The sequence below is a fragment of the Ceratotherium simum genome, chromosome 5 (genome assembly GCF_057802395.1).
Source record: "Ceratotherium simum simum isolate JZ-2026a chromosome 5, ASM5780239v1, whole genome shotgun sequence".
NCBI lineage: Eukaryota > Metazoa > Chordata > Mammalia > Perissodactyla > Rhinocerotidae > Ceratotherium > Ceratotherium simum.
Window position 1 is genome coordinate 54015854 of NC_141904.1, and position 27554 is coordinate 54043407.

Here is a 27554-nt window from a genome sequence, read left to right on the forward strand (position 1 = left end):
GGGGCTCTGGGTTTCTTCTACCCTGGGCCCAAAGGGGTGTTGGGGGGTGGTCAGTGCCCTGCTAATGAATTTCTGCCCCCTTTTGTAAAAACCCTCACTCTTCCCCTTTAAATCCCAGATATTTTCGTTTTTCTCTTAAACATCATGTACCGACATCTAGAACGGCATGCCCCTGGGAGAGGATGGGTGAACTGTGACCTTGGCAGATTTGGGAGCTGTTAGGTTGTGTCCCTCCCAAATTCACAGGTTGAAGCCCTAACCCCCAATGTGACTATATTTGGAGATGGGGCCTCTAAGGAGGTAATTAAGGTTAAATGAGGTCATAAGGGTGGGGCCCTGATCCAACAGGATTAGCGTCCTTATAAGAAGAGACACCAGAGAGACATGGAGAAAGCAGCATCTACAAGCCAGAAGTGGGCCCTCACTAGAAACCAAATCGGTGGGCATCTTGACCTCGGACTTTCCAGCCTACAGAACCATGAGAAATAAGTTTCTGTTGTTTAAGCCACCGGCCTCTAGTATTTTGTTACAGCAGCCCCAGCTCACACAGGGGCTTTAACAGTTTGGGCCCCTCCCTGCTGCCGACATTGTCCCTCTCAGTTCCCAGAGTGGGTAGGGGCAGGGCACCTCCTTTCTCAGACTCAGGCTGTAGGGGAGGCAGCAGGACCCCCGACCCTGAGGACAGCCCCCCCGAAAGTTCCCAGCACTCTCCTGCCTTGCCAGCTGGACCAAAGGGCTCATTCTTCCACGGCTGTGTCTGACCTAGTGAGTCAGCAGAAACCCAGCACAAATGCGGACCCTGTGTGCCCAACCTGGGCCGCCAGCAGCCCCCGCCAGGTCTCCATCCAGGATTCAACTCAAAGGAGAAACTTTCCTGCTCCTGCCCTTAGGGTCACGTCTGGGTGACCCCCTTTCTCTGGGGGAGTAGGCCCAGAGCCAAGGGAACAAACGTCCCTAATGCTCCCTCCACCCTTCTTTCCCAGAACCACCACTGGCTGCATCCACATCAAAGAAAAAACATTTCAGGGCTGATTCATTTTTCTCAAAACATATATTTACCACTCCTCTCAGTACATCTTTGATCCCCTCTGCCAGACTCTCTCAGGAATGTGTAGAACACCCGCCCTACGTCTGATACCCTCCCTAGGCCCTGGTGATGAGGCCCCTCACAGCTTGCACAATGGCGTCCTTGTCAATGCCAAACATCTTCAGCAGCTCAGCAGGCTTCCCGCTTCTTGGTACCTGGCTAACAGCCAGGCGGGTGACAGTGATGCCAGGTTCGCCCACTACTGCAGATGACACTGCCTCACCTATGCCACCTGGGCAAAGGAAAGGAGGTGCGTCAGGTGATGCAGCCTCAGGGTGAGCAGTGGGTAGGTCCCCAGAGCCCCTGGTTGCCTCCCTGACCCTTTGCCAGTCTCTAGTTTATTCCCTAACCCAAGAATGGCAGAGACGGCACATACATACCACCACCCTCCCCCGACGCCTGTAGCCAGAGCAGACATCACCAATCAGTCATGGTACTCATTTTTTTTCATAAGCCCAAATGTGGCCTCTGAATCATTTTTAACACCATCCTCTGGGCAGCTGTCATCTGTGGACTAGCCTTTGCACTTGACCCCAGAGTCTAGGCCCATCTCTTCTGGGGAGAAAGGAAGGTTGTATGTGCTTATGGACGGCTGCTTTGTGAAGGACTCATGAAAAACAGAAATTCTGTGTGACTCTCCCAGTTTGATTCTGCACAATAGCCTTAACCTGCAACTACTTCCAGGACACAAGCCATGTTTCCATTCTTAGCAGTGAGACTGGAATCCCCACTGGCTTCCTGGGTGGCAAAGGCTCCAAGGAGCCATTCTTAGCAGCTGAGAGATCACTGGGTCCCCAGGCCAAGCCTGAGGCCTGTTAAGAGGCCAAGTCCCAGCCGCTCCAAGGGACAGCTCTGGGTTTCCTGGGCTGCAGCTGCCCTCTGGGGGCTGGGATAAAGAAGGATGTCCAGCCCTCTGACTGCGGCCCTGCGCCCCCCAGCCCTCTTGACCCATCTGCCCCTGGCTCTCTGGCCCAGACCGTCACCTTCGTAGTAGTGGTCCTCCACCGTGAGGATCCTGCCTTTGGTGGCACGGGCGCTGTCGAGAATGAGTCTCCTGTCCAGGGGCTTGATGGTGAAGGGGTCCAACACGCGAATGTTGATCTTCTCTGTGAGGGGAGAGGATGCAGGGACAGGGCTGAGGGGAAGGGGCTGGGCTCTGGGGGTCTGCCCTTTGACAGAACCCCTGGGTGTGGGCCTGGTGGAGGTGTCCTGAGAGCTGTCACACAGCTAAAGCTCAGCCCGCGGCCTGTCCCTGTCCGGCGGAGGACCAGCTGTCCCCTTGTTCCCATCAAGCTTGTGCTTGCCGACCCCTGGTAGCTTCTTTCCTCCCTCAGCTTATCCAGGACGCCCATGTCCTCTGGCAGTCTGCACCCACCTCCTCCAGGAAGCCTTCCCTGGCCTGATTTAGGAGCATCTGGTCTCAGGGAAGAGAGAGGAGTGCCCTCTTTTTTCCCTAACGCCCTGGGCCATGGGGTCTCTGCCTTGGGACTCTCAAAGAACATCGAGTGCAAAGCTTTCCTCATCCTCCCAAATACCTTTGAAGATGAAAGGGAAGCCAGAGGGACAGCTCCATGGGTCTGATCTAAGGCAAAGGCTTATGGGGTGATGGGAAAGGGACCTGTGGCCACAGGCATGAGGGGTCAGGTCAGGTGAGGACCCAGCAGAATGACCTAGAAGGACAAGTCTCTGCTGTGGCTGCTTCACACCATCCCCTGGATCTCCATCCAGATGGGGCTGGGCTTCCCCTGGCTTCTCCAGCCCATCTTGCTCCTGCCTGGCTCCCTCCTCCACCTCCTCCGAGTCTGTACACGCCCTTCATTCTGCCTGGGCCACTTTGCTCATCAGTTCCTACTCACATCTGAGGTCACTTTCCCAAGGACGCCCACGTCCACCCTCTCCTTCGTGCCCAGCACAGCTGAGATGTGACATCTATTGTGATTCTATTATAGCGGAGGCTAATGCCTGTCTCCCCTATAGTATCAGCAGCTAACATCTGCGAGCTCACAATAATAATGATAATGCCTGGTCACATTTATTAAATACTTAGGACAGGCCCACGGGGAAGGTGACAATATCTCCATTTTATGGATGTGCAAACTGAGGCACAGTGATGCTGAATAACTTAACGAGTGTCCAGCTGAGTGGCGATTCAAGCCCCACTGGCAGGCTCCAGGGCCTCTGATCTGACCACCATGCTGAGGCACCTCAACTCTAGGCCCCCAGGGTAGGGACTGGCCACTGCAGCCCCAGGACTTCGCAGCATGCTAGGCACCCAGTAAGGCTCAAAGGGTCGCTTTTATTACTATTGTCACCGTTCAATTAGATGAAATTCTCACCCCCAAGACCTCACACACAGCCGGCGCCCGATCTCAGACCTTTTGGGTCCCTCCCTCCTCACCTTTCTTTAGCAGGTCAGCAGCGGCCAAGGCCTCGTGGAGGGTCACTCCAGCCCCAATCACAGTCACCTGGTCATCCCTGCTCTTCAGGACCACCTGGGGGTGACACGGGGCAGTGAGGCTCAGGGACTGGTGGCCTGGGGTGGGCCCCGACTTCAGGCTCGCTCTATGGGATCTCCTGGGGCCTGAACTGCACTGACCTTGGCTTGTCCGACTTGGAAATCTTCACTGTTGTTATAGATGATGGCGTTTTCTGGGCGGCTGGTCCGGATGAAGCAGATGCCCTGGAATGAAACAGAATAACTGAGGATTACAATGTAGCACATCCAACCTCAAAGAGCGGAATCTTTCTAGAAAGGCCGTCACTTCCCACTTGCAAACTTCCACCCCGTCGTCCCCATGGAGGTGTCTGAGTCACCTCATGCTGGCTGCTCCTCTAGCAGGAAAAAGGACTCTCTTGTCCTCTGCAGTGTGTACCTCTCTGAACACTCCTCCTGAGTGAGAGCAGCCCAACAACTCTGCCAGCACCAAGCCCCAGACAGAAAATGACTTTTCTATCAGGTAGCCTGGCCTCCAAAGTGGGGCTACTCCATCAGGCCGAGAACAGGAACCACGGGGCACTCTGGTATATGGCAGCATGGCCCTTGGTCAAGACCATGTTGCTCAACTCATTCTTTCTGTCTTGGAGAACCCAACCCAGGGAGGGCAGATAGGCGTCAACTGCCAGATTGGCAGGGACTGCCAGGATTCTCAGTGGGGAAAGTGTGGTGATCCATTAGCAATGTCTGCCACGCAGCAGGAAGGGTGGTGTATGTTTCATTTTTCCTGGTCTAACTTCTACAAGCTGCAAACACCAGAGGCAAAGTTAGGAGACACCACTCTGGGGCAGTGGATGACCAGCTCTGTGCCTGCATGCTGGCCTCCCATCCTGTCCCTCTAGGGAAGAGCCAGCTGCCAGCAGAAGAAAGAAAAGCCATGTGACCAACCTTCGTATTGGCTGCTAATTCCACCGCCTTTTCCGTAGCCACCCCATCGCTTGGGTAAAAGACAGTTGACATGGGGACTGATCGAAACATGGCCAGATCTTCCAGGGCCATCTGAGAAGGCCCGTCTTCCCCTGGGGTGTGGGAAAGGATACGCTGAAGTCAGACCCCCATTCGTGGAATGGAATCCTGGCCCCGCCCCCTTGCCTCTTGGTCCAAAGCCAAGGGAAGTTGCAGGTGGAAGCATCCTGGCCCCGGTTCAACTCACCGATGGACACGCCACAGTGGGAGCCGCAGAGGTTGACGTTGCTCTCTGAGATAGCCGCCATGCGAATCTGGTCGAAGGCCCGTGTGAAGAAGGCTGCAAAAGTGCTGCAGAAGGGTACCGTCCTGTCGCGTGTGGCACAGCCCACGGCAACGCTCACCTGAGGGGCAGAGTTGGGCAGCGTCAGCCCCAAAGAGGAGGGAGAGGGTGGCCAGGGAGCCCAGGACCCCTCTTGAGGCCACCTCTTGGGGGGTGGGAGGGAAGGGGTCTATCATCCTAGTAACTGTTAATTCTCTTCCTCCCATGCAAGAGATTTCTGTGCACTCATGGCCTCTGCAGTCTGTTTCTGAACAGTGAACTCCTTTAACTTGAAATAACCATTTCAAAAGTTCTCTTAAAATTATTTTCCTGGGGAACATTTTTTTCTAGCAACCAGCAAAGCCTTTCACACAGCAGGCTAGTAAGCTTGGGCATAGACAGTTCATCTTTCCCAGGCATCTGCAAGTCCCCCTTCCCACCTCCCTCGCCAGCCCCAAGGCCTCTGCAGAGACCAGTCCTCTCAACCCCCCGTCTGCCCCTGGAGGCTCCAGGCCCCAAATCCCTGGCCCAGAAGCACTAAGAGCAGGCGTTGGTTCCGAATTGGCCACCTCCTCCACGGCTCTGAAACCCGCCAGCTGACATGAGTCCTCCTTCCCCAGCCCCCTGCCAGCCCCAGTTCAGTCTGGACCCTCCAGCTGCCAAGACTAGAAGCGACAGGGAGACTTCAGGCTCAGCTGGAGGAAGAACTTTGGCCAGAAGGAAAGGATATTTTGAAAAACAGGACAAAACCTAGTTCCTCATTTCACAACCTCAGTTCCTGACAAGAGGCTGCTAACCTCTATGTGCAGGTCAGGGGACCGCAGAGTTCTCTCATCTCTGCATCCCTCAGTGTGGTGGGGCCAGGGCCTTGTGCATAAAAGGGGCTTGGCAGACCCATTGGCTGCTAGACCCATGTTCCAGCCTCCTAGCTGTGCCCGCCCTTCCACCTGGAAGGCCCTTGACCCCCAGAGAAGGCCCATTCACCACCACACCTGGCCTATGTGCAGCATGTCCTGTGTGCACCTGCAGCCCGCTCAGCTCCCCATTCACACGCTCATCCAGTACATTTGTACCTGGGCATCTCACACACACACACACACACACACACACACCCCTCCCTCACTACTGTGGTCACTTGAGGTCACGGATCAATGCTGGGTCCTAACTGTTCCTGCAGCATCCCTGGGCTGACCCACAGCAGGCACCCGGCACTGCCAACGTAGCTGTCCAAAGGATCAGGAGGACTCAGCCCTACCCCTGTCCCCCTCAGACCCCAGCCCAAGGCTGTGACTGGCCCTGCACCCACCTGGCTGCCCCGGCACCCACCATGTTCTGCTCGGCAATGTAGCACTCAATGAAGCGGTCCGGATGCTCCTTTCTGAAGATCTCTGAGAAGGTGGAATTCTTGGTATCCCCGTCCAGGGCAATGACACGGTCGCTGGCGTGGCCCAGCTTGGCCAGGGCCTGCCCATAGGCCTTGCGGGTGGCTATCTGTGGGGTGGAGAGCGGGAAGGCTCTGAGCACTGTGGTGAGCATGTGGCCTGGAGCCCTGCTCAGCCGTTTGTGGGGCATAGCTTTTAGGGAGGAAAAGGATAAAAATAGGGGCAGAAAAAGGAAGCCCAACAACACCGGGTCCTGTGGAAGCATAACTTCTGTAAGGTTGCCCATGAGAACTACGATGAATGTCGTGGGATTCCCTGCAGCACCTTGTCCCCAGCCCAGCTATGAGCCGTCTGAGCTGTGAAAGATGTCCTAACACCCTCAATTTCCCCTCCCCTGTGACGAAGTCTGTGTACTCACCCCACTTGGCATGGGAATACACCAAGGGCCTGGGAGTCAGAAAGCCTGACGTGGGTTCACAAGAGGGAGGGCCTTGGAGCAGGACGGGCCTGCCTAGCCTTTGCCAGGCCAGACATCGGGGAGTCCTGAGCTCAGGCCAAGGCCCTCAAAGACCAGGGATGGGGGGACTCGGGAGCTATGAGCTCTGATCCCAGTGCTGCCAGTAGCTTGCTGTGTGACTGTGAGGAAGGCCCTTGCCCTCTCTGAGCCTCTGCAGGTAAATAATTCCAGAGCTGGCTATCCCCATGAAGGAATTGGCAGGAGCAACACCTCAGGGTTCCTTCTCACCACCAACTAATCCTCTCCTCCCTTTCCCAGCTCTCCAGGGGCGCATCTTGGCCCCAGCCTCAGGGAGCCTGAGAACCATGGCTACCCCACCCCAGCCAGACCAGAAAAGCAAGGCCTAACTGTGTACCTTGTCCCCAACTTTGTAGCTGGGTGGGGTGGGCATGCGGATGTTGGTGATGTCCACTGAGGGGGCATCCTCCTGTGGGGGTGTCGCCAGGATCTTCTTTTTGCTCTGGATCTGGCTGTAGATTTCCTGGATGATATCATCAGCCATGTTTTTGGGGAGGGGCTTCCCATGCCAAGACTCCTTATCTTCTATCCCTGCGGGTACAACGGAGGAGGGCGGAGGGCCAGGTGAAATGGAGGCTTCCCAAGGGCCCAGAGGCTGCTCCAGGGCCTGGCTCTCTACCCGCTGAGGGCAGGCCAGTGGGCCTCCCTGGAGGGAAAGAAAAGGAATGATGTCACAGTCAAGCAGAGCCCTGCACTGGGCACCATGGGGGTTGGGAAAGGAGGGTCATGGTGACCAGGATTCCACATGCCTGGCACCCACTGAATAGCCACCCAGTCCTCCAGGAGCTCACAGCCGAGTGGGGAGGGGAGCATGCGTGGGCAGATCGTCCCATCCCGTTCTCCTGTGTCACCTCCCCACCTGCAGAGAGGGATCTGCTGTAGAAATCCCACTCAGTTTGTTGAATGGTTCAGGAGAGGAAGCCATCAGAGGGGAAGGTGGGCCCAGAGCAGGGTGAGCACTGCCAAGGTCACCTGAGGCATCAGCAGGCTCTGTAGGCACCCAGGCATGTCCCTCCGTGGTGCCTTGCTGTATGGTGACATCTGAGGAATTGTGCCAATGAGGCTTAAGAGCCCTCTCCTCCGAGGTTACCTCAGATGTCACCACAGCCCGGGCAGAGCCAAGGACTGACCCTCTCAGGCAGCACCCAGCAGCCCTGCAGACCCCCAGAAACCCCCAGAACCAGAAAAGGTTTCCAGATCTCGCCTGGTGGTAACATCTGAGGGTCAGTGCCAGGCAACAGCACTGAGGCAGTGACAATACCCCGGGGTCCTCTCCTGGATGTCCACCCCTCCTGGAAGGCGCCCAGAACTGTGCACCTGCTCCCAGACAGCAGCGAACATCCTCATCTGCCTTGAGTCCATGCAGGCCGGGGAACTATGACCATGGGGCGGGCAGGTGGTCAGCCAGGGCACATGGCACAGCAAAGTGGGCCTGGGGCCTGCAGTTAGGTCCCCTAGTGCCCCAGACTCCGTGTCCCTGGGAAGGTTCCCGACCACTTCTAGACCCAATTTTACCATCTTTAAAATGGGCGATGGCCATCTCTGCCCAAGGGTCTCGAGCCTCCTCTGAGTGCTGGGCAGTGACTTATGCCTGCGTCGCTCTCAGGTCTAGCGCAGGAACCATCTTCCAGACCCTTCCAGGCTCTCTACCTACACATTGCTTGAGGGGCACCCCGTGCACCTTCTAGGGAGAGCCTAGGTCTTTCCAGGTTCTCCTGGGCTCTCTGCATTGGCCCTTCAGCTCAGGGCAGACAGCTGGAGCTGTTAAGGATGCTCTGCAAATGCCAGCCAGGGAGGGGGCATGGGGGACTGACTCACACTAGTGTCCTTTCTCCTTACCCACAGGCCCTTCTGAAGGCCCTCCTCTTCTCCTGCCTGTATGTGCCCCTCGGCTGAGGCCAGTCCAACCTAGGTTTGAATCCTGGCTCAGCCACGCTGACCACTGAGTCACCCCAGGGAGCACAGTCTCCTGCTCCTCGTTCTTAGGCCCGAGTACACTCAGTAAGGCAGCAAAGGGCTGGCACTTTCCCAGACACAGGACCTCAGAGATATGCCTCCCCAGTCAGCCATGGGGCCCAGTCCCAGGGGTGGGGGTGGGGAGGCAGGCTCATGCATACAGACCTGTGATCCCTCGGCCCTTGAAGGTCTTGGCAATGATGGCCGTTGGCTGGTGCTTGGCCTGGCCAAAGGCCTTGCACAGCTCCTCCACGCTGTGTCCATCTACGATGACGGCGTGCCAGCTGGGGACAGAAAAGGGGAGAGTGACGGGCAAGGGCCAGATGCCCCAGGACCCCGAGGAGGGTCCCAGGGAAAGGTCTGCCCTTGCTCTACTGCACAGCTGCAATCTGGAAAGATCTGGAGGAGCTGGGAAGCCCAAAACATTTCTGTTTCCAATGTGGGTTTTATTTTCTCTTTTCTTTCTCTTTTCATATTATTTTACTTCCTCTTGTTTGCCTCTGAGCAAGTTTTCCTCCACTTTCCTAAGTAACGCAAAGCTTAGTTCATTTATTGTCTCTTTCCTTCCTGATCTACTCATTTCCTACTGAAAGCTTCTTTGGGGACAATGCACCGGGTTTGGAATCTGTCTGCTGTTAGCTTCTTGATGAATTTTTTGACCCAATTTTTATTTAGGAGACACATCTGATCACCCCACAGAAGCTGGATGTGGTGCCAGAACCTTGCATAAAATGAGCCGTGCTGGCAAACATCTAGATGAAGGAGCTGGGGCAGGGCAACCTTGCTCTTTAAGGCAATCCTTTCAGGGACTCTTCGTCATATTAATAGGATAAAAATAGCAGCTAACACGTACGAGTGCCCACTCTGTGCAGGCACTGGGCCAAGCATGACACATAGTAACCCGTTTAAGCCTCACCACAACCCCCAGGGTGGACACTGCTGTTGCCCCCATTTTACAGACAAGTAAACTGAGACACTGAAGGTGGAGTAACCTGCCCAAGGTCACAAAGCAAGTTAGTGATGGAGCCAGGACTTAAGGAATCTGGCTTCAGAGCCACATGTTATGGACGCAGACCCAGGGACACTATCGGAGTTATACTCCAAGTCCTCACCCTGATGTGGCCTTGGGCAGGCCCTTGAGACACTTTGTGACTGTTTCCCTCTCTGCCCAACAGAGAGAATGTCTCCTCTCTTCACTTTCTCCCTCTTAAGTCAGTCACCAGAGATAACAACCCCGTATCTGCTGGGTAATCAGGGACTGCAACTCCACCTCGACCTTCCCTGGTCATCGACTCTACAAAGGGCGGTTCTGGAGGCCCCGGCTGAGAGTCCTCCACAGTGTCCTCAGCTGGGGCTGAGCCTGGGGGCCTGGGTCCCTCGGGGCGAGGGCCCCTCTGGATGACACTCACCCAGATGGACCACCCTGTTTTGTAACACATGACTCTAAATTCACAACCATTTCACTAGGAGAGGGGCCTGTTCCTCCTCCCCAGGCTGGCTGGGGCCCGCACAGGCGGTGGCCACTGGACAGATGTTCAAACCCTACCTGTCCCTTAGCCTCCCTAAGTGAGCCCGGTCCACACTGGGCACCTCCTCCCGCCTCACCCAGGACAAAGTGAGGATCTGTAAGGTGATGGTACTTACCCAAAGGCCTCGCAGCGCTTCTGGTAGACATCCATCTGGTGCTGCAGCGGGGTGGGGTCGCTCTGGCCCAGACGGTTGATGTCAAGAATGGCGATGAGGTTGTCCAGCTTGTAGATGCCAGCAAAGGCCATGGCCTCCCACACAGAGCCCTCGGACAGCTCCCCGTCTCCCAGCAAGCAAAAGACACGGTAGCTGTGGATAAGGGGGGTGGGTCTGAGGCCGGCCCCCACCGTGCTCCCAGCCCATCCCTCCGAAGAGCCTGCTCTCTGGGGAAAGGAGCAGCCACACCCAACGTGCAACAGATGTGCAACAGAGCCGGCAGGTCCCGTTGCCCACCCCAAGTCCAAATCCCGGGGCCTGGTCAGTAAGATCCAGAAAATCGGGGGTTGTTGGGGCACAAGTAAAGTGAAGTGGGGTGAACTACTCTCGTTGGGTGGGAGGGGCTTGATCCACCTGCTGCAGGGATCGACCCACTTCTCTCCACCCTCCCAGGAACCAGGAGTGTTGGGGAGGCCTGTGGACTTGCTCAGAGGAGCCAGGCTGGGGAGGCCGAGATGCACCACCAGGCAGCATCCTAGAGCAAGGCCTCAGGTAAAGAGTGAGCACTAACAAGAGGACTTGAGGACCAGGACCATGGTGGGGACAGGTACCTCACAGGATGGGCTCTAAGGCTGGTTCTTGCCTAAGACTGGAGCAGGGCCTGGGCCTTCTCCACCCCAGGGGCCTTGTCCTGCCCTCAGCACAGGCACCCATGATCAACTCAAAGGCAGCGTGATACGGTAAAAAGAGCAGTGAACTGGGATAAATTACCCAGTGAACAGAACCCTCCCTGGCCTCGGGGAGGCTGCAGGCAAGAGGGTGAGGCTAGAGGCAGGGAGACCAGTTCAGGGGCTCTGACCCCCACCCTGGAGATGCAGAGCTTGGGGGTGGCTGAGGGGCAGTGACCACAGGCATAGACACAATAACCCTATCACAGGCTGCCCATGGTACCCAGGGGCTCTGGCAGGGCTGGTGCGGGACCCTGTGCTGGGTAACCCTCTCCGTGAGGTTAAGTGCAGCTGTTATTCCCAAAACCCACAGACAAGGAAACAGGCTCAAAGGTCAAGGGACTTGTCTGAAGGTCACAGAGTTGGGGAGTAGCCGAGCAGGGATTCAAACCCAGGTCTGACAGCCCAGCCCAGGCTATCCACTTCCTGCTGTCTAGGAACAAACATGCAGGGGGAGGAGCGGCAGGACTCGGAGATGCTCATTTCCCCTGCCCAGGCAGCGAGGCTGGTGCCTGGATGGGCTCAGAGAGGACACAGCTGCCCTGCTCCTCAGGAAACGGCCCTGGAGCTGGCTGCAGCTGAGCGGCTCGGGCCTCCAGGCCTCCTCATGCAGGGCCAAGGCAGCAGGGAGCTGGAGAAGAGGCGGAGACAGCTACGGCGCTGTCAGCATGATTCAGCACCTCCGCAGGCCAGCAGGTCAGGCAGGGCTTCTGCTTCCTCCCTTGCCCACTGCCTTCCCTTCTGTGGCCTCCAGCAGGCAGGCCACTAGTTCCCTGGCCAGGAGCAGAAGGTCCCAGGGCCACACTCACAGAGGCCTATCTGAGGCTGCAGCCTGTCCTCAAGCTTTTCTGCAAGGGGGCCCAGAGACGCTGCAGGGGGTCGGATCTGGCACATCAGCTCCTGAAAGTGACCGGCTTGTTGGGGCTGAGCCAAAGAGGCCTGCAGGGAACTGACTTCCCCAGAAAGATTCCAGGGAAGCAGACTGGCTGCCTTCCCAACCCCACATCCACCTTCACGGAAGTCAGACTGGGGCCAAGAGTGGAGTTCCAGCATAGCTTCAGGCTTCCAGACCTGGGGCAGGGCTGGCCCTTTGAGGCCAATGGGCTCAGGGCAGGAGGACGTCCTGGGGTCATGAGGAGACACTGGGGAGGCTTGTGGACAGGAAAGCGGGCACTGCAGAAGCCAGGACGATCCCTGAGGCTTTGTGTTGCCTGAAGCTGTTAGATTTGGGGTGGGGGGCTGCAAATACCCACAGCCATGAACTACCCTGAAGAGAAGGGACCCTAAATAGAGGGTCGACATTTGTTGCAGAGATTTTGGAAACCACCTGAAATGTCCAACCACAGAACCGCCTAAATGAGTTACAGCAGATCCATAACACAGAACGTTATGCAATCATCGACACTAGCTCTCGACAGTTAACATGAGAAACCGTTCATGCTGTTTAGATGTTTCTAAAAAGCAGAATATAAAATTGTGTCATACTAAGATTACAAATCTGTAAGTTTTTCCTCACAATAACAGGAAGGAAATATGATACATTGTTAGTGAGATTTAAAGCAGGAGGGGGTGGTTAAGAATAAGGAAAATATTCACTTCTTTTTAATACTTTATTTTTCAGATGAGTAGGTATTTTATAATCCCTCCCAAAAATTATTTAAAAAAGAAATGAAAAGAGTGCCAATTTGATGTATGCTCCCTGGTTGATGGCTGGAGAGCTGTGACTGGAGGCCAGATCTGCTCTATCCAGATGCCACCTCCAGGGGCCTGCATGGCCTGATAATTCCCTTGATGCCCCCCGCAACCCTCTCAAGGTACAGTTCAAGGGCCTGAGCCTTAGCCAACCCTGGCTGCTGGGAATCCAGCTAAACCCCTTCTCCCTACGCCAGCCTGTTCCATTATATTAGGGTCAGGAAATGACCCTTCACAGGGAATTATGTCAAGCAACTGTAGGGAATAATTAACTCACATCTCTGGTGTTGTGCCAAATAAAATACTCTTAAACATACATCCCATTCTTCACTTCATGGTGAATCACTTCTGGGTGTAGTTGAGCCTGGCCCCAAAGCCCAGCCAGGGGCTGAAGGCAGATGCTATGCTTCCAGGTGACACTGGCCTGACAGGGTCTGGAAGGCCTCATGGCCCCAGCCCACCTCCTGGAGAGCCAGTTCAGGAGACCCCTCCCCTCAGATCGGCCTGCACATTGTAGGTGCTCACTGAGGAGCATCCAGTCAGGCTCCTTGCAGCCACCGGTCCTCAGAGGGCTGCAGTCACCACCACACCCCCTGACTGCCCTGGCTGTGGCCCTTCTCCTGCCAGTGGGGTGGACTGTGGGGCAGTAGGGAAGCCACCGGCTGCACAGCTGGGCCCTTCCTGCCACCTGCAGGTCAGGCTCCGTCAGCCCCTCCTCTAGGAAGTGTCCTACCCACAGGGCTTCCCTCAGGTCCCTTAGAGCAGCCTGGGGTCTGAATGTGGAGACTTTGGATGCACGCCCTGAGTTCAAATCCTGCCCCCACCACTAAGCAAGCATCTTACCTCAGTTTCCCTGATCTGTGAGAGGGGTAATTGTACTCATGCACCACTCAGCCCATAGGGGGCTTATCAAGGTGAGACCCGATAAAGCACTGAGCACAGAGTACAGCGCCCCCAACAGTAAAGGATTGAAGAAACCCTCTGACAAGTACTTCCCTTAACAGTCTGCAGCCAACACTCCTCCCTTGCCCAATAAAGTGACCTGTCTGCAGGCCAAATCTGCCCACAGCAGACAGCCCTGCAGCTGAAATCTGCCTCAGGAGGGTTCTCCTCCAAACCCCCTGGTACTGGAGCTGCAAACCCCTCTGATCAGGCTGCTCACCCACTCTCCGCAGGTCAATCCCTCCAGTTTGCTTCTACCCCACTGATGCTGAAGAGATCAGGGATGCCCAAGAACCACCCTGAACACAATCTTCTCCTTTCCCAAGATAAAGGCAAGGGGCTTGGGCCTGACCTTGTGGCACTTAGTCTCAGACATTGGGGGGTGGGGCTTTCTGAGACTTCCAGGGTCCAGGCACCGGGCTTGGGGGTGACACAGGAACTTATCAGCTAAAGCACTCTGGCCAAAGTGCATGCGGTTGAGAGCATGGGCTCTGGGTGCAAACCTGGCCTTGCCAGTCACTATCAAGGGACTCCAGGCAGGTCCCTTCACTCCTCTGAGCCTATTTCCTCATCTGAAAAGGCAGCAGGTCACAGTACCAGCCTCAGGCCACACATGCACGGTTACTCAGCTCCCACTCAGTCCCAGTCAGGCAAGAGGAGGTACCTGGGGGCTGCAGTTAAGGCTGAGCGACTGAAGACCCCTCCCAAAATTATCCAGGCTGGGGGTGGGGAGTGGGAGTGTTACCTGGCTTTGTCGAAGTATTTGCCCGTGTAGGCCATCCCGCAGGCAGCTCCAAGGCCCTGGCCCAGGGAGCCAGTGGCCACGTCGGTGAAAGCTTGTTTCTGCCATAACAGGGTCACAGTCACTCTCAGGGCAGAGGAGGAAGCAGTGTGTTTCCCCAACTCGCCTCCCAGGATCCTGGCCTCCTGGCCACGGAAGCTGCAGCAGCCACACCCCCACGAGACCCAGGGTGTAGGGTGGGTCTGCAGAAGGCCCACCCCCGGGGCGGCCTCCACCCCGAGCGTGAGCGTGACTTCTCATTCTCATATAGCAGTAATTGTGGGTGTGGCGGTTCAAATCCCAGCTCTGCTCCCAGGGAGCTGTGTGATCTCAGGCCACAGACTGTAGCCCTCTGGGCCTCAGTCCCCTCCTCTGTAAATGCAGCCCACATCATCCACCTCACACAGTGGTGGGGAAAATTCATGACAAAACTGACAGAACATTTGGCCTGAGTAGGTACCCAGATGGGGAAGTGATAGTTTTCACGGTAACCCTTGAACTCCAAACATTTGCAGGGATTAGCACCCTGGGGAGCAAACTGGGCCGTGACCAGCATCCTGCTGCGACCTCCTTACTGACTCCCTGGTGAACCTCTTCTCCTGGGCTGTGTCTATGTGGCCAGGGAGACCAAGCAGGGAAGCGGAGCTGGGTGTCTGGTGCTTGGGGAGAGGGCTTCCCTGCAGTAGACCCTCAGTGCCCTCAGGGGGGCCTTGAAAAGCCCCGCCCTTCAGCACCAGCTTGGGGTGCATAAAGCGGGCCCCCCAAACACCCACTTCTTTCCTTCCTCTCCTCATCACACTCCTCCACCTTTCAACACCTTCGGCGCCTCAGTGGGCGCCGGGCCCCCCTTCCACTTGCCCTGGGAAACAGGAAGTGGAGACGGCCCTGTGCGGCTCCTGGCAGGATGCGCTTACCGGGACTGGGTGCCCATCCAAGTCGGAGGTGATCTTCCTCAGGTTCAGCAGCTCCACCTCGGGCAGGAAGCCGGCTTCAGCCCAGACCGCGTACAGGATGGGGGCTGCGTGGCCCTGCCAGGGGATGCACGGTGGAGGGGGTAAGATGGGAGCTGATACTTAGGGGTTGTTCCAACCACACACTGAAACCAGGGCCCGGCCAAGCCTGTTGCCCAAGGTATCCATTTCAGGGCAGGAAGCAAGTGAAGGCCACTTCCCTCCTTTCATTCCTCTCCAGCCTGGAGTTCCCACAGCCAAGGCCAGGCAGGCCCTGGACAGGTGCAGGAGGAGCACAGCTGTGAGGCCGGCCGAGGCCAAAACCCCAGCAGGCAGCCGGCCGCGCTAATCTCTGGTTTCTGGCATGTGAGCAGACTTGGACAGACTTCTAAGTTCTGATGCCTGCCCCGGGAGACCAGAGGCCACGGGGCCAGGCCTGGGTACAGGTGGATCTCAGAGGCTCGTGGCATGGTGATTTGTGGCTGTGATTCTCACGCAGGAGGGGCAGGACAGGGTGCCCCATCCTAAACCCTGCTGTGGCACACCACCACTCCTGAGGGAGCAAGCCATGGCCTCGGGGGTGCTGGCACAGCACTGAAAGACACGTGCAGAAAGCCACAAAGCTGCACCCCAGACCTGGACTCGAGTCCCGCCTGTCAACACCAAACATGGGCACAACACCCCGCAGGTCATTTCCACTGTCCCCTATTAATTCAGTCATTTATTCCTTAACTCGGGTTAAGTTTACCAGCTGGGTCAGCACAGTGCAAGACACCAAGGGAGGGGCTGGACCGGGCCAGGCTGGTGGGAGAAGGAGCCTGGGAAGGGTGGGCCAGGGTTGGACCTATACCAGGGGAGGTCTCCTTGGAGATCACTCGCTGCCAGCACCTTCTCACCATTCCAGGGCCTACACGACACCCAACCCCAGGCGAAGGGTGGTCAGTGGTGGGCAGCTGGGCTCCTACCTTGGAGAGCACGAAGCGGTCATTGTGAGGGTTCCGGGGGTCCTGAGGCTTGTAGCGCATCGTGTGGAAAAAGAGGACAGCCATGATCTCCGCGGCGCTGCAGCATGACGTGGGGTGGCTGTGGCCCAGGAGAGAGACAACACATGCATCACGGCCCTAGACCCTGACCTACAGGGCTCACCCCAGGCCCGTATACAGGGACCTGGGAGTGCGTGTCCCAGGGAGTCACAGGCCTGGCTTATCAGAGAGCCACATGCTCTTGCTCCCTGGGAGGGTCGCACAGGGTCTCAAGGAGGCCACTGCTGGCAGCTTGGGGTCTGGGCCAGCTAGTGGGTGCCAGGAATGGTCACACCCTCCCAGGGGCCAACGGTCCAACCCTCAGAGTCATGGCAACTGAAAAATTCTGAGGCTGGACTACAATAAGAAAGAAGGAGGGGTCCAGGAGACCACGCACAGCAGACCCAGCACAAGGTAGCACTGTGGCTGGGGGTGGCTGGTGCTGGGTGGAGCCCAGCTCTCACCTCGTGGCTCCTAGCAGGAGTTACAAGGATTCAGCAGTTGAGAGCGGTGGCCCCTCGACTGACCAGTGAGCTACGTCCCAGTGGGACTGCCCAGGACTCTACCCACTTGTGAGGGGCACCCTGCCCTCCCAGGCCCCCAGGGGTGCTGGTCTTCTGAGTCCACGGGCAGGGAGAAGGGACCGAGGCTCGTGGAATTACCATAAACCTCCCAGCAGCCTCAACACACGGGCTTGGGAGTCTGAAAAACAGCACTTGGGGTTTCCAATAGCATCATCGGGCTGCTTGGCAGCTTTCTTAATGGGCATTGGGGGCTGGTGCTGCCACTTGGAACCATGCTTTTGTGCAAACTTTAAAAGGCAACACACACAATCTCATCTTCTACAAAGGCTACTATCATGTAAAAATAAAAATCCCTTCTGCCTGTGACAAGGGCTGAGGAGGAGCAAGAGCCTGCCCTTCCAGCCTGGAGTGGTGGGGTCAAAGGGTCCCCTCTTTTTAAACCTCTTGTTCTAATAATTTCACAGTTATCTGAATGGCTACTGGGCAAAGGAAATGACAATGGAAAGTGCAAGGATTACACCTTACAGATGAGACTTGTTCAGGTTCAGGTCTCTGAGGACCCACTTGATTAACCCGGCCACCACCTATAGTAATGGGGCAGAGGCCGGGGTTCCTGCAGGGACATGCTGTGATCCTGGCTCACCCTGAAGCCCTCTGCTCCACAGTTTTGTTAAGACGTCAGCCTCAGGTCTCATGCCTCCCGCCTCCCGCTCCATGCAGCTTAGCGCAGCCCTCTGACCTGCTCTTTGAAATCCTTCACCCTAAACATGCCCAATGCCAAACCCAAGGGCACATGCAACACCTGGAGTTCACGGGAGCCCCCCTCCTCCCCTGCAGTTGGCCCCCCACTGGGTTAGGGGTGAGTCACTCCCAGCACAGACACATTAGTAGGGAAATCCAGAACTGTCCATGCTGGTTTAGTGGCCACATTCCCAGTACACAGTCATCTTATACTTAACCATTTCTATGAACTCCTGGTCGTGGATGGGGAAAGACACTAGACCTGGAAGAGGGAGGTGAGGAAATGTAAACGAGAAACCTGCCTCTGCCTGGGAAGACCCCACTCCCTTGTTCCTGGTGCCCAGCTTCAGCTGGAGGACACCCGTCAACACCGGTCGGCCTGACCTCCTGCCCTTCCTGCCTCAAGGGCAGCCCCATCCCTGAGGAATCCTGTGTCAAAAGTCTTGACCCTGTTATGAGAAGAGCGGGGGAAGGCGGGGTGGACAGCGGGCGAAACTGCTCCGAGGCGAAAGCAGGCAGGTGCAGGGCTCCGCCTGCCTGTCCACCTTGTAATCCCATGGTGACATTCCCACCTGGCTGCCTGGAAGGGATAAATGGCGAGGCACAACCACTTTCTGCACATGACGGAAGTGAGCCCAAGCCCAGGCTGAGTGGACGTGGAGGGAGGGAGAGGTCAGCACAGAGCGACTCCAAAAGTCGAAAATTAGTTGATTTTAACCCTTCCTTGCTAGGCCCATGAAGAGGGGGAGCTTGCAATATTTTATTCTCTCCAAAGCCTGTGTCCCACCACACTGTTGGCCCTATCTTCACACCCACCACGTAAAAGCACACAGAATAAGGGGGTCCTAGGGGCCAGTGTCCGCCCCATTCCACCCCGGAGCTTTCAAGGAACTCCCTTTGCAAAGTGCCCGGGGTGGGGATACAGGCTGCACCACTCGTGCTGTTTGACTTGAGCAAGTGCCCCACCTCCCTGAGGCTCAGCTTCTCCACTGGTAAATGAGGACGCTGGGGGTGTGGGGTAGGTCCAGGAGTCCCAGTAGGATGATAAGTTTCAAGTGCCCAGGTCACCATCAGCCACCACCATCTGCAGGAGGACAGATGCTAAATCTCTCCGTGCCGCCAACTCCTCATCTGTGGGCTGGGACCGTGACCCCCACCGACCAGGGGGCAGGCAGGAGGGAAGAATGAGCCAAGGATCGAGACGCGGCTCTGTAAACTGTGAAGTGCTGCGCACACAGGAGGCAGTTACTTTTAAGCTCAACCTACTAGAAGGCCTTCAGGGCAGAAAACGTCGTGAGTCTGTGGCCTCAGGGCCTGAGCTTGTCCTGAAACCTGGCCTCCTCTGGGGGCACAACTGCTGGTGGAGGCCCCATCCCATGGCACTGTGTATGACACACCCATGGACACACACAAACTGGCTAGAGACAGGTGGGGGTGGGGTGGGCTGGGGGGCTGTAGGGTACTTTACCCGATTCTTGGTGATGCACGGGGGTTACAGCTTTGTTCAAAAACCCTGCCTTGGCCTGAACAGTCTACTTACAGTCCCAAGTAGTTCAGTCTATGAAGGTGATGCTAGGAGCTTAATCAATTAAGTTTCTCAAAGACGCCCCCCACCTAGGGGAGGACACACATTCCTCCAGCGGTTCCCTTACCAGGAGGGTCTCTCGCATCTCCCTTAGCACTCACTCCACTTGCTCACAGTTTCACTGCAGGAAAAGTGCCGAGAAGATCCCTCACCCTGTCTCCTCGCCATTAGCAAGAGGTAATAGCCATCAATTCCATTCAAAAACAGCCCCTCTCCCGAAGGACACACACTGGGCCTGAATCACCAGGAGTCACAAGGTTTCTCAACAAATGAACAAACCAGGGAGGCCAAGCATGGATAACAGCCTCACTAAGGCGATCCTCAATGCTTAAAACACAAAGAAAAACTTGTTATGGAGAAGAAATAAGGGCCCAAAGAAGAAAGTAAGAAACAGAAGAATTGAAAACCAATAGCTAAGGGGCCGGCCTGCAGCGTAGCGGTTGAGTGCGCGCGCTCTGCTACTGGCGGCCCGGGGTTCGGATCCCAGGTGCGCACTGACGCACCGCTTCTCCGGCCATGCTGAGGCCACGTCCCACGTACACCAACTAGAAGGATGTGCAACTATGACATACAACTATCTACTGGGGCTTTGGGGGAACAAAAAAGGAGGAGGATTGGCAATATATGTTAGCTCAGGGTCGGTCTTCCTCAGCAAAAAAAAAAAAAAAGAAAGAGGAGGATTGGTATGGATGTTAGCTCAGGGCTGATCTTCCTCACAAAAAAACAAACCAATACCTAAGACCCAACTGAAAAAGTTAGAAAAATGGAGTGAGCTCAAAGACAGAGAAAGAAGATAATAAATAACAGAAATTTATGAAATAGGAATCAAAAATACAATTTAAGAAAATCAAAGCCAAGGGTTAGTTCTTAAAAAAAAAGACTAAAAATTTAGAAAACTTTTCACAAGGCAGGTCCCGAAAAAGAGAAGGGAAATATTACAAATGAACGGAGGGACATAAGAACAGACGATAAAATACCCTGAACACTTGATGCAAATAAATTTTAAAACAGGAAAATGTCTACGAAAAAATAATTTACCAAAACTGACTCAAGAAGAAATAGAAAACCCAAGTAATCTTTTAACTCTATTAAAAAGAAACCAAATCAGTAGCTGCAGATGCACATTCCCTAAGACCCAGCAACTCCACTCACAGGCACATACCCACAGCAAAACATCCATGCGTGCTTCACGCACGCTCTAGGAAACACACCCGGGAGTGTCCACATTGTCTGCATCAGCCAGACCTGGAAGCCACCCATGTGTCCATCAATAGAATAGAGTAATCACAATATGTTCACAGAATGGAATACTATGAGCAGTGAGACGAGTGAACTACACAGATCCAACATCAACATTATTTCACAAATACAACGTGTGAACAAAGCACACTGCAGAAGGATCTGTTTAGGAGAGAAGACCATACTGTTTAAGAATACATACAAATGTTATAAAACTATATGAAAAACAATGGAATGATAATGCAAAATTCAGGATGTAATTCTTTCGGGGGGAGGAGGGATATGAGGATGATCAGAGGGACACCCAGGAGTTTCTAAAGTGCTGTAATGTCCTAGTTCTTGAGCCTGGTGGTAGGTACACACAGGTTCATTGTTTATAACATAAGTACATTATTTATATTCTTTTTTAGGCATATATTTATTTTTTTAAAAATTATCAGGTGAGAATCCCAGGATGCCAGGGCAGAAGTGAACCTCAGAAGTAGTCCGTGTTCTTCGTGTTCCCTGCACAGCCCGAGCTGGCTCCTGCCCACAAAGACTGCCTCCAGAGCTCTGCCCCATGTCACCTCCTCCAAGAAGCCCTCCCTAACCAAACTCTCTAAAGTACCTCTTCTTCCCCTCCCTCACACTTGCCACCACCTGTGGCTATTTATTGCCTGTCTATCCTACTGCAACACAAGCTCCATGACGGCACGGACTCGGAGCTTTTTCACTGTTGTATTCTAGGGCCTGAACAGCACCTGGCTCAAAGGGCACAAATGAAAAAATGATGTATCCTGGCTCCGAGACTCTAGGGATGTGACCTCTCTGAGCCTCAGTTTCCTCACTGTGAAAATGAGATGGTAACAGAACCTGACTGAATGAGGTCGTGTGTGTGCACATAACTTAGCACAGTGCATAGAAAAATGGCAATTGCTCAGTATATTAGCTCTTAGCACACCAGAGATTAAATCTAACCTCTTCCTCATTTTGAGGACTGGACCACTAAGGTCCACAGTAGGGAAGTAACTTGCCAAGGTGACACAGTCTGTCATCAGAAGAGCCAGGACAAAAGCAAAATGCTAAGAGAAACTGATGACCAGATGTGGTATATCCACACAATGGAATACTCAGCAATAAAAAAAAAATACTAATTCATGCTACAACACGGATGACCTCCCCAACATTATGCTAAGAGAAAGAAACCAGACCCCAAAGACCTCATTCTGTATCATTCTACTCATATGAAATGTCCATAAGAGTTAAGTCTACAGATACAGAGAGTAGATTCGTGGTTGCCCAGGAGCTGGGAGTGGAAGTGGGAACAAATGAGCACGAGGGGTCTTTTAGGGGTGAGGATGTGTCCTAAAATTGGATGTGGTCAATCCACTAAAACTTATTGTAAATCACTGTTAATTTACTAAATTTACTAAAAGCCACTGAACTGTATAATTTGCAAATGCTATGATTTGCAAATTATACCTCAACAGAGCTGTTAAAGATTTGTTTTTTAAAAGGAGGAAAAAGGTGGTGTGAGTCCTGTAGAGGAAGTTCTCGAGTGTCCACACTCCCCTGCCCGGTTGCGCAGCCCTCAGAGATTACGTCCAGGTCATGAGTGCAACTGACTTCTGAGCAAGAAGCCCAAACAGTGTGGCCCGGTCAGCCAGACCCACCTGCTGGTGGAATCACCCAGCTCCCACAAGCCCACCTCACTCTGAGTGGACCCTGCCTCGCTGCTCAGGGCACGAGCACAGAGTCTGCCTCAGGACCCGGCTCTGGGCATCCAGGGCAGAGAGCTGTGTCTGTGGCAATAAAGGAGTTCCTGATTTTGTGGGACCGGGCTCTAGTGACAACAGGCCTGCCTAAAGAAGTGAAGTCCAGGGGTCAGAGCTCACAGAGGCCACGAGAACGTCTCAGCCAGACCCTAACCAGGGGGCTGCACCTGGTTCCCACCTTCAAGAAACACTGACCACCAGCCCTGCTGAGTTCAGAGGTCACTCAGGCAAAGAACTGAGTCACTCCAGGACAGCCAGGTGTCTTCACCCTGAGTTGGGAAACACTGCTGCTGGGGCAATCTCAACGGGCTGCACTCTTGCCTCAGTCAGGCCAGGCTGGGGTGGAGGCAACCCAAATGGAGAAGCAGGCCGGGGCAGTGGTTTTCTGCCCAGACAGGCTGGGCATACATGGGGCCAAAGACCCAAAGGGCCTGGGCCATGGAGGGTCCCTCTGGGCACTCAGCCGAGGCATTCCCAAATGCCAGAGCTGGGTAGAGGCATGCACTTCCAGCCACTTCCAAGTCCCACGGACACCAGGCTGTGAAACCCACAACAGCAGGGGGCAGGACCCCAGAGATGGCTCACTCTGCTCCTCCAGGCCCACTTTTGAGGGACCCTGTTTGAAAACCACCTATCTATGACTTTCTCCTTTAAAGAGGGGGGAAATTGAGGCCCTAGATGGGAAGGGCCTTTCTGACAAGGGCATAGCTGCTCAGAACAGAGCCAGCATTAGATTCCTGTCTCCTTGTGCCCACCAGCCAGGCCTGGGCAGACATTATGTGCCCGGGGAACGCTCCCCAACACTGTGGGTCACAGCCCTGGGGACTTGCTAAAAGTACAGCCCGCCCCTCCCCGATTCAGGCCTGCTTCTGATCGTGTCCTCAGATGACACTTAGCACTGTCTGGATAATGCCACAGTCGAGCCCCGGTCAGTGAGAACTATGAAATCTTCACCACCAGCCAGGCCACTTGTGACAAGGCCATCGGGTTTCACTTGTTTAAAGCCTGGATGAGCTGGACCCTTGCCACAGCCCCCTCAGCACGTGGAGGGAGATGACCCAGGAGAAGCTGCGGCCACTGTGGGTGCTGCCTCCACAAAGAGCCCTCTGTGAGGGCTGTCCCTCCAGACCAGGCCAGCCGCCGACAGAGGCCAGTGTACTCACTCCCCGGGGCCTGGTGAAGTCCACTGACACGGTGTCAGCGATGGCACAGGACTTCACCAAATCCTGAACCCTACGGCTTCGGTCCTCACTGACAGATGTCTGAGTCCAGCCTCTGTGGGCGACCATGAAAAGACTTGACCAAAGTGCTGCTCCACCCCCAGGACTGTAAGCTCCCCCAGAGAGGGAACATCCTGACAGGACGGTCACTTTGGCTGTGACTGCCACACAAATTGGGCCAGGGCCTCAGGGAACGGTGGGCCTCAAAACAAACCTCCAGGGGCCGGAACACTGCCCTGGTGTCAAGTCTTCCTTTGACAGTTTTTGTGCCCACACATACCTCTTGGCACACACCTTTCAAAATCTCTCTTGTGACAAGGTTGCATAGCAATGTTATTTTCTTCTGAAAAATAACTTTTTCTAAGTATTTCTTTCCTGTATCTTTTATACACACACACAAACACACAGGAATAACTGCGTTTTACACTCTCTTTTTTCCTTATTGCAAATGGACACTTTTTGAATTCAGTGAGTTCCTGCCTAAGGCATTACAATGTAAACCTGGGTGTCACTCTTGTGGCCACACATAGTATCTTTCTCCATAGAAATCAGTTTAACCACCTAACAAAGACCCAGAAGACCGACTCAACAGCCCCTCCCTTTGGGAGCCGCCCTACAGTTGTAAATGTTATCTCATTTCTTGCCAAGTGCCTTTCAAACTGACTGATATCCACCATCACTGCAACTGACCTCCCCCTTTCCAATTTCTCTCCATTCTGCAGCCTGGTGCTGCCCACCTGTCCAAGAAGTCTTCCTGATAACATGAGCCTCTCACTGGGCAGCACGGAACAGCCACCAATGACTAGTTTGGCCAGACACTTAACACACTAGCCTCAGTTTCCTCACCTATAAAATGTGCATATAATAACAGCATCTATCTCACAGGGTTATTCTCAGAATGCAGGAGACAATATTAGCAATAAAGGATGCTCTGTGTCACCCCAGGGATACCTATGTGGCTGCTTATTGACCCTGTAATAGTCTGCAGGTCTCACCTAGCCCTGTAAGGCTATATGCTCAGATGTGTAACAGTATTTAGTTGGGTAACTTGCTGTGTCTAGCCAGGAGCCTGGCTAGACAACTCCTAGCACACACTAGGGCTCAACGAGGCCCTGCAGGGTGAATGACCCCCTGAAATGGTCAAGGAAAGAGGACCCAGTAGTAGCCAGCAAGTAATACAGGGTGTGCAGACCTATGGTGTGCCAGGCTGGGGGAGGTGACACGGAAAGTAAGCTGGGTGCTGGGGATGCCCCACACAACGGGTAAGTCTGATATAAGTGCAACAGAGATAACGTGTCCAAGTGTGCATGGGGGTGGCGTGGGAGGGAAATGGCCTGCCAGGAGAGGTCTAATCCCTTCTGAGAACCAGGTGTCTTACAGGTACAATCGGTGCATATGTACCCACCCTGAAGGTCAAAAGAGATTTACTTAGAGGCCGGCCCCGTGGCTTAGCGGTTAAGTGCGCGCTCTCGGATGCTGGCGGCCCGGGGTTCGGATCCCGGGTGCGCACCAACACACCGCCTCTCCTGCCATGCTGATGCCGCCTCCCACATACAGCAACTAGAAGGATGTGCAGCTATGACATACAACTATCTACTGGGGCTTTGGGGGGAAAATAAATAAATAAATCTTTAAAAAAAAAAAGAGATTTAGTTATTAATAATATATCCTGTATGAAATTGGCCAGAAGCTAGAATTTTGTCATTTTTCTAAGAAATCACCCCCCACTCAGTCCTCTCAAAATCATTCCATGAACCCAGCACATTGCTGTCTCCTCAGCCTCACGCCAGGCCCCAAGGGAGGGGCTCGAATCCTTGAAACCACCCAGTGTGCGGGAGCTACTATTGTTGCCATTTTACAGAGTGGGACACAGCCTCTGAGGTAACTCACAGCTGATTCTCTCAGCTACCGCACTGAAAGCATCCCGCTGCACGGTGGCCCCTGTTATTACCACTGTGCCTGCTTCTGGCCACCTTCAGAGGAGGCTCCTCGGGATCAGCAGCAGCCTTTCTCCACCTTCTGGGCCAGAAGGGCTGGCGGAGGCAGAATGTTGGGGGATGGGCGTCCTGCATGGGCCATGGGGAAAGTGCACCTAGCGGCTGGCTCTGCTCCCAGGGCTGCATTCCCACAGCTAGGCCCCTGTGACTGGTTCTTGGTTCTCTTACCCTTCCAAGTCTCCCCTCCTCTCCAACCCCAACGCCCGCCTCCAGCCCCTGGTCAGATCTTAGACATCCCCTTTACGCCGGATGCCAGGGTTCTGCATCCACGTGGCCACCTTCCTCCCCACTCTCCTCACTTGGTGTCTCAGCAGTCCCGTGATCCAAACACGGCCCCCAACCCAAGGGTGGCAGGTGTGTGAGGCGGCGAAGGGAAGGGGTAGTGTGAGGCGGCGAAGGGAAGGGGTGGGGAGAAGGCCGGGCCCCAGTCTCCCTGCAAGATGAGGGGTTAAAACAGGCGCTCTCGTGTTGGGCAGCTTGGGTTCAAATTTCAGCTCTCGCCGCCGTGGGACCTTGGGCAACTGACAAACTCGGAGCCTCGGTTTCCCCATCCACAAGGTGCAACGTTACCAGCGGCGCCCACTCAGCCTGTGGAAGGGGTCACCAGGGCCGCGCGTGCAGCGCGCACGGCCCAGGGCCTGGCTCTCAGTGAGAGAGCGATAATGGTGGCCTCCCCGGCATGGCCGGAGACCTGGCTCTGCGACTCACCAGCCGCGCCCCCCGCGCCATAGGGCAGCGGGGAGCCGGAGACTAGCGAGGGCCAGGCCGGCCTGCGCGCCCCGGGAGCCGAGGCCCACGGGCGGAAGCCGGGCCGAGGGCGCGCGGCGCAGCGGAAGGCGCCTCCCGGCCGGCCGGGCCCTACGGAGCGCACGTCTCCGCCATCTGACCGCGCCCCCGGCCGCCTCCCTCGTGGTGCCATCGTGCAGCGCAACACGGAGCCGGCGTGCCCGGCCGCCAGGAACGGCTCCCCCACCCTGCCTGAGCCCCGCCGGGCCCGGCGCCCCCTCCCCGGCCCCGCGCCCGCACTCACCCCGAGCCGGCCGCCGTGGTGGCCTGGATGGAGCCGATGCGCAGGCGGTTGGCCGTGTCTTTCAGGGCTTGCAGCTTCTGCTGGTCAGGCTTATGGTAGCCCTCCATGACGCGGCCCGGCGAGCACGATGGAGAGGACGCGGAGACCCAGAAGCGGCACGGCGGCTCGGGAAGCGACTGGCAGCGGCCGAGGGCGGGCGCCGCGCGGGGGCGCGTTAAGACTCCCAGGACCCGCCCGTGGGGCGGGGCGCGGCCGTCACCCCAGGCCGCCTGCCGCCGCCGACCCCGCCCCGCCCCGCCCTCCCCGAGCCCTCCAGCGCCAATCGGGAAACCGCGGCCGCCTCCCCAGGCCTCTGCTGTCCACCCTCCTAACGTCCTCCTTGCCCCTCACATTTGCGTGTCAGGCTGCACTGCCTTGCCGGAGTTAACCACACACACAAATAATAATAATAACTCCAGGTTCTAGGCTTGGCTCAGAGTTTGCCTGTTGACTCGCATCTTACTGCAGACCGCTCGGTCTCTGTCTCCTTCCTTCACACTGCCCTGGGTGGAATTGAGAGGAGAGGCTTCACTGGTAATCCCATTTTACAGATGAACCAGTTGAGCCTAGCAAGGTCACGGGGCTTGTGGATGCGGGGCTCTGCCATAGCAGACCGACTCCATGCCAGAGCCCCAGCCTCAAGAGAGGGAGCACAGGGCTTTAGGGGCCTGTAGGAGGGATTGGGATTATGAAAATGAGAATAGTAGTAATGCTAATACCAGATAACATTAATTGAGAAATATCTGGAGACAGACCCTTCACAAGTTATTAGGGCCTAATAATGCTGCTGACTGGGGGATGATTGGATTTGGTTCCAGGTCTGCAGGGCCAGGAGCACCGACCTCTGCTGTTACCAGACCCCTGGCCCCCAGGAGAATGGGACTTCCCGGGGTAGGGGTAGGGAGGTGACTGTCATCACAGACCCTGTCTATAGAATCCACCCAC

General features: G+C 55.4%; 1 protein-coding gene across 1 annotated transcript; it reads right to left on the bottom strand.

Annotated features, from left to right (window-relative positions):
* Positions 1-1032: 1032 nt before the first annotated feature.
* Positions 1033-26760, bottom strand: TKT (transketolase). Its single transcript, XM_004419817.3, has 14 exons — positions 26571-26760; positions 16424-16541; positions 15423-15536; positions 14473-14570; positions 10327-10518; positions 8848-8966; positions 7064-7257; positions 6136-6300; positions 4735-4891; positions 4470-4600; positions 3684-3767; positions 3486-3579; positions 2071-2193; positions 1033-1319 (listed from the first exon to the last, which is right to left on the bottom strand). The coding sequence occupies exons 1-14, from the start codon at positions 26675-26677 to the stop codon at positions 1144-1146; spliced, it is 1872 nt and encodes a 623-aa protein (XP_004419874.1). The 5' UTR covers positions 26678-26760; the 3' UTR covers positions 1033-1143.
* Positions 26761-27554: the final 794 nt, after the last annotated feature.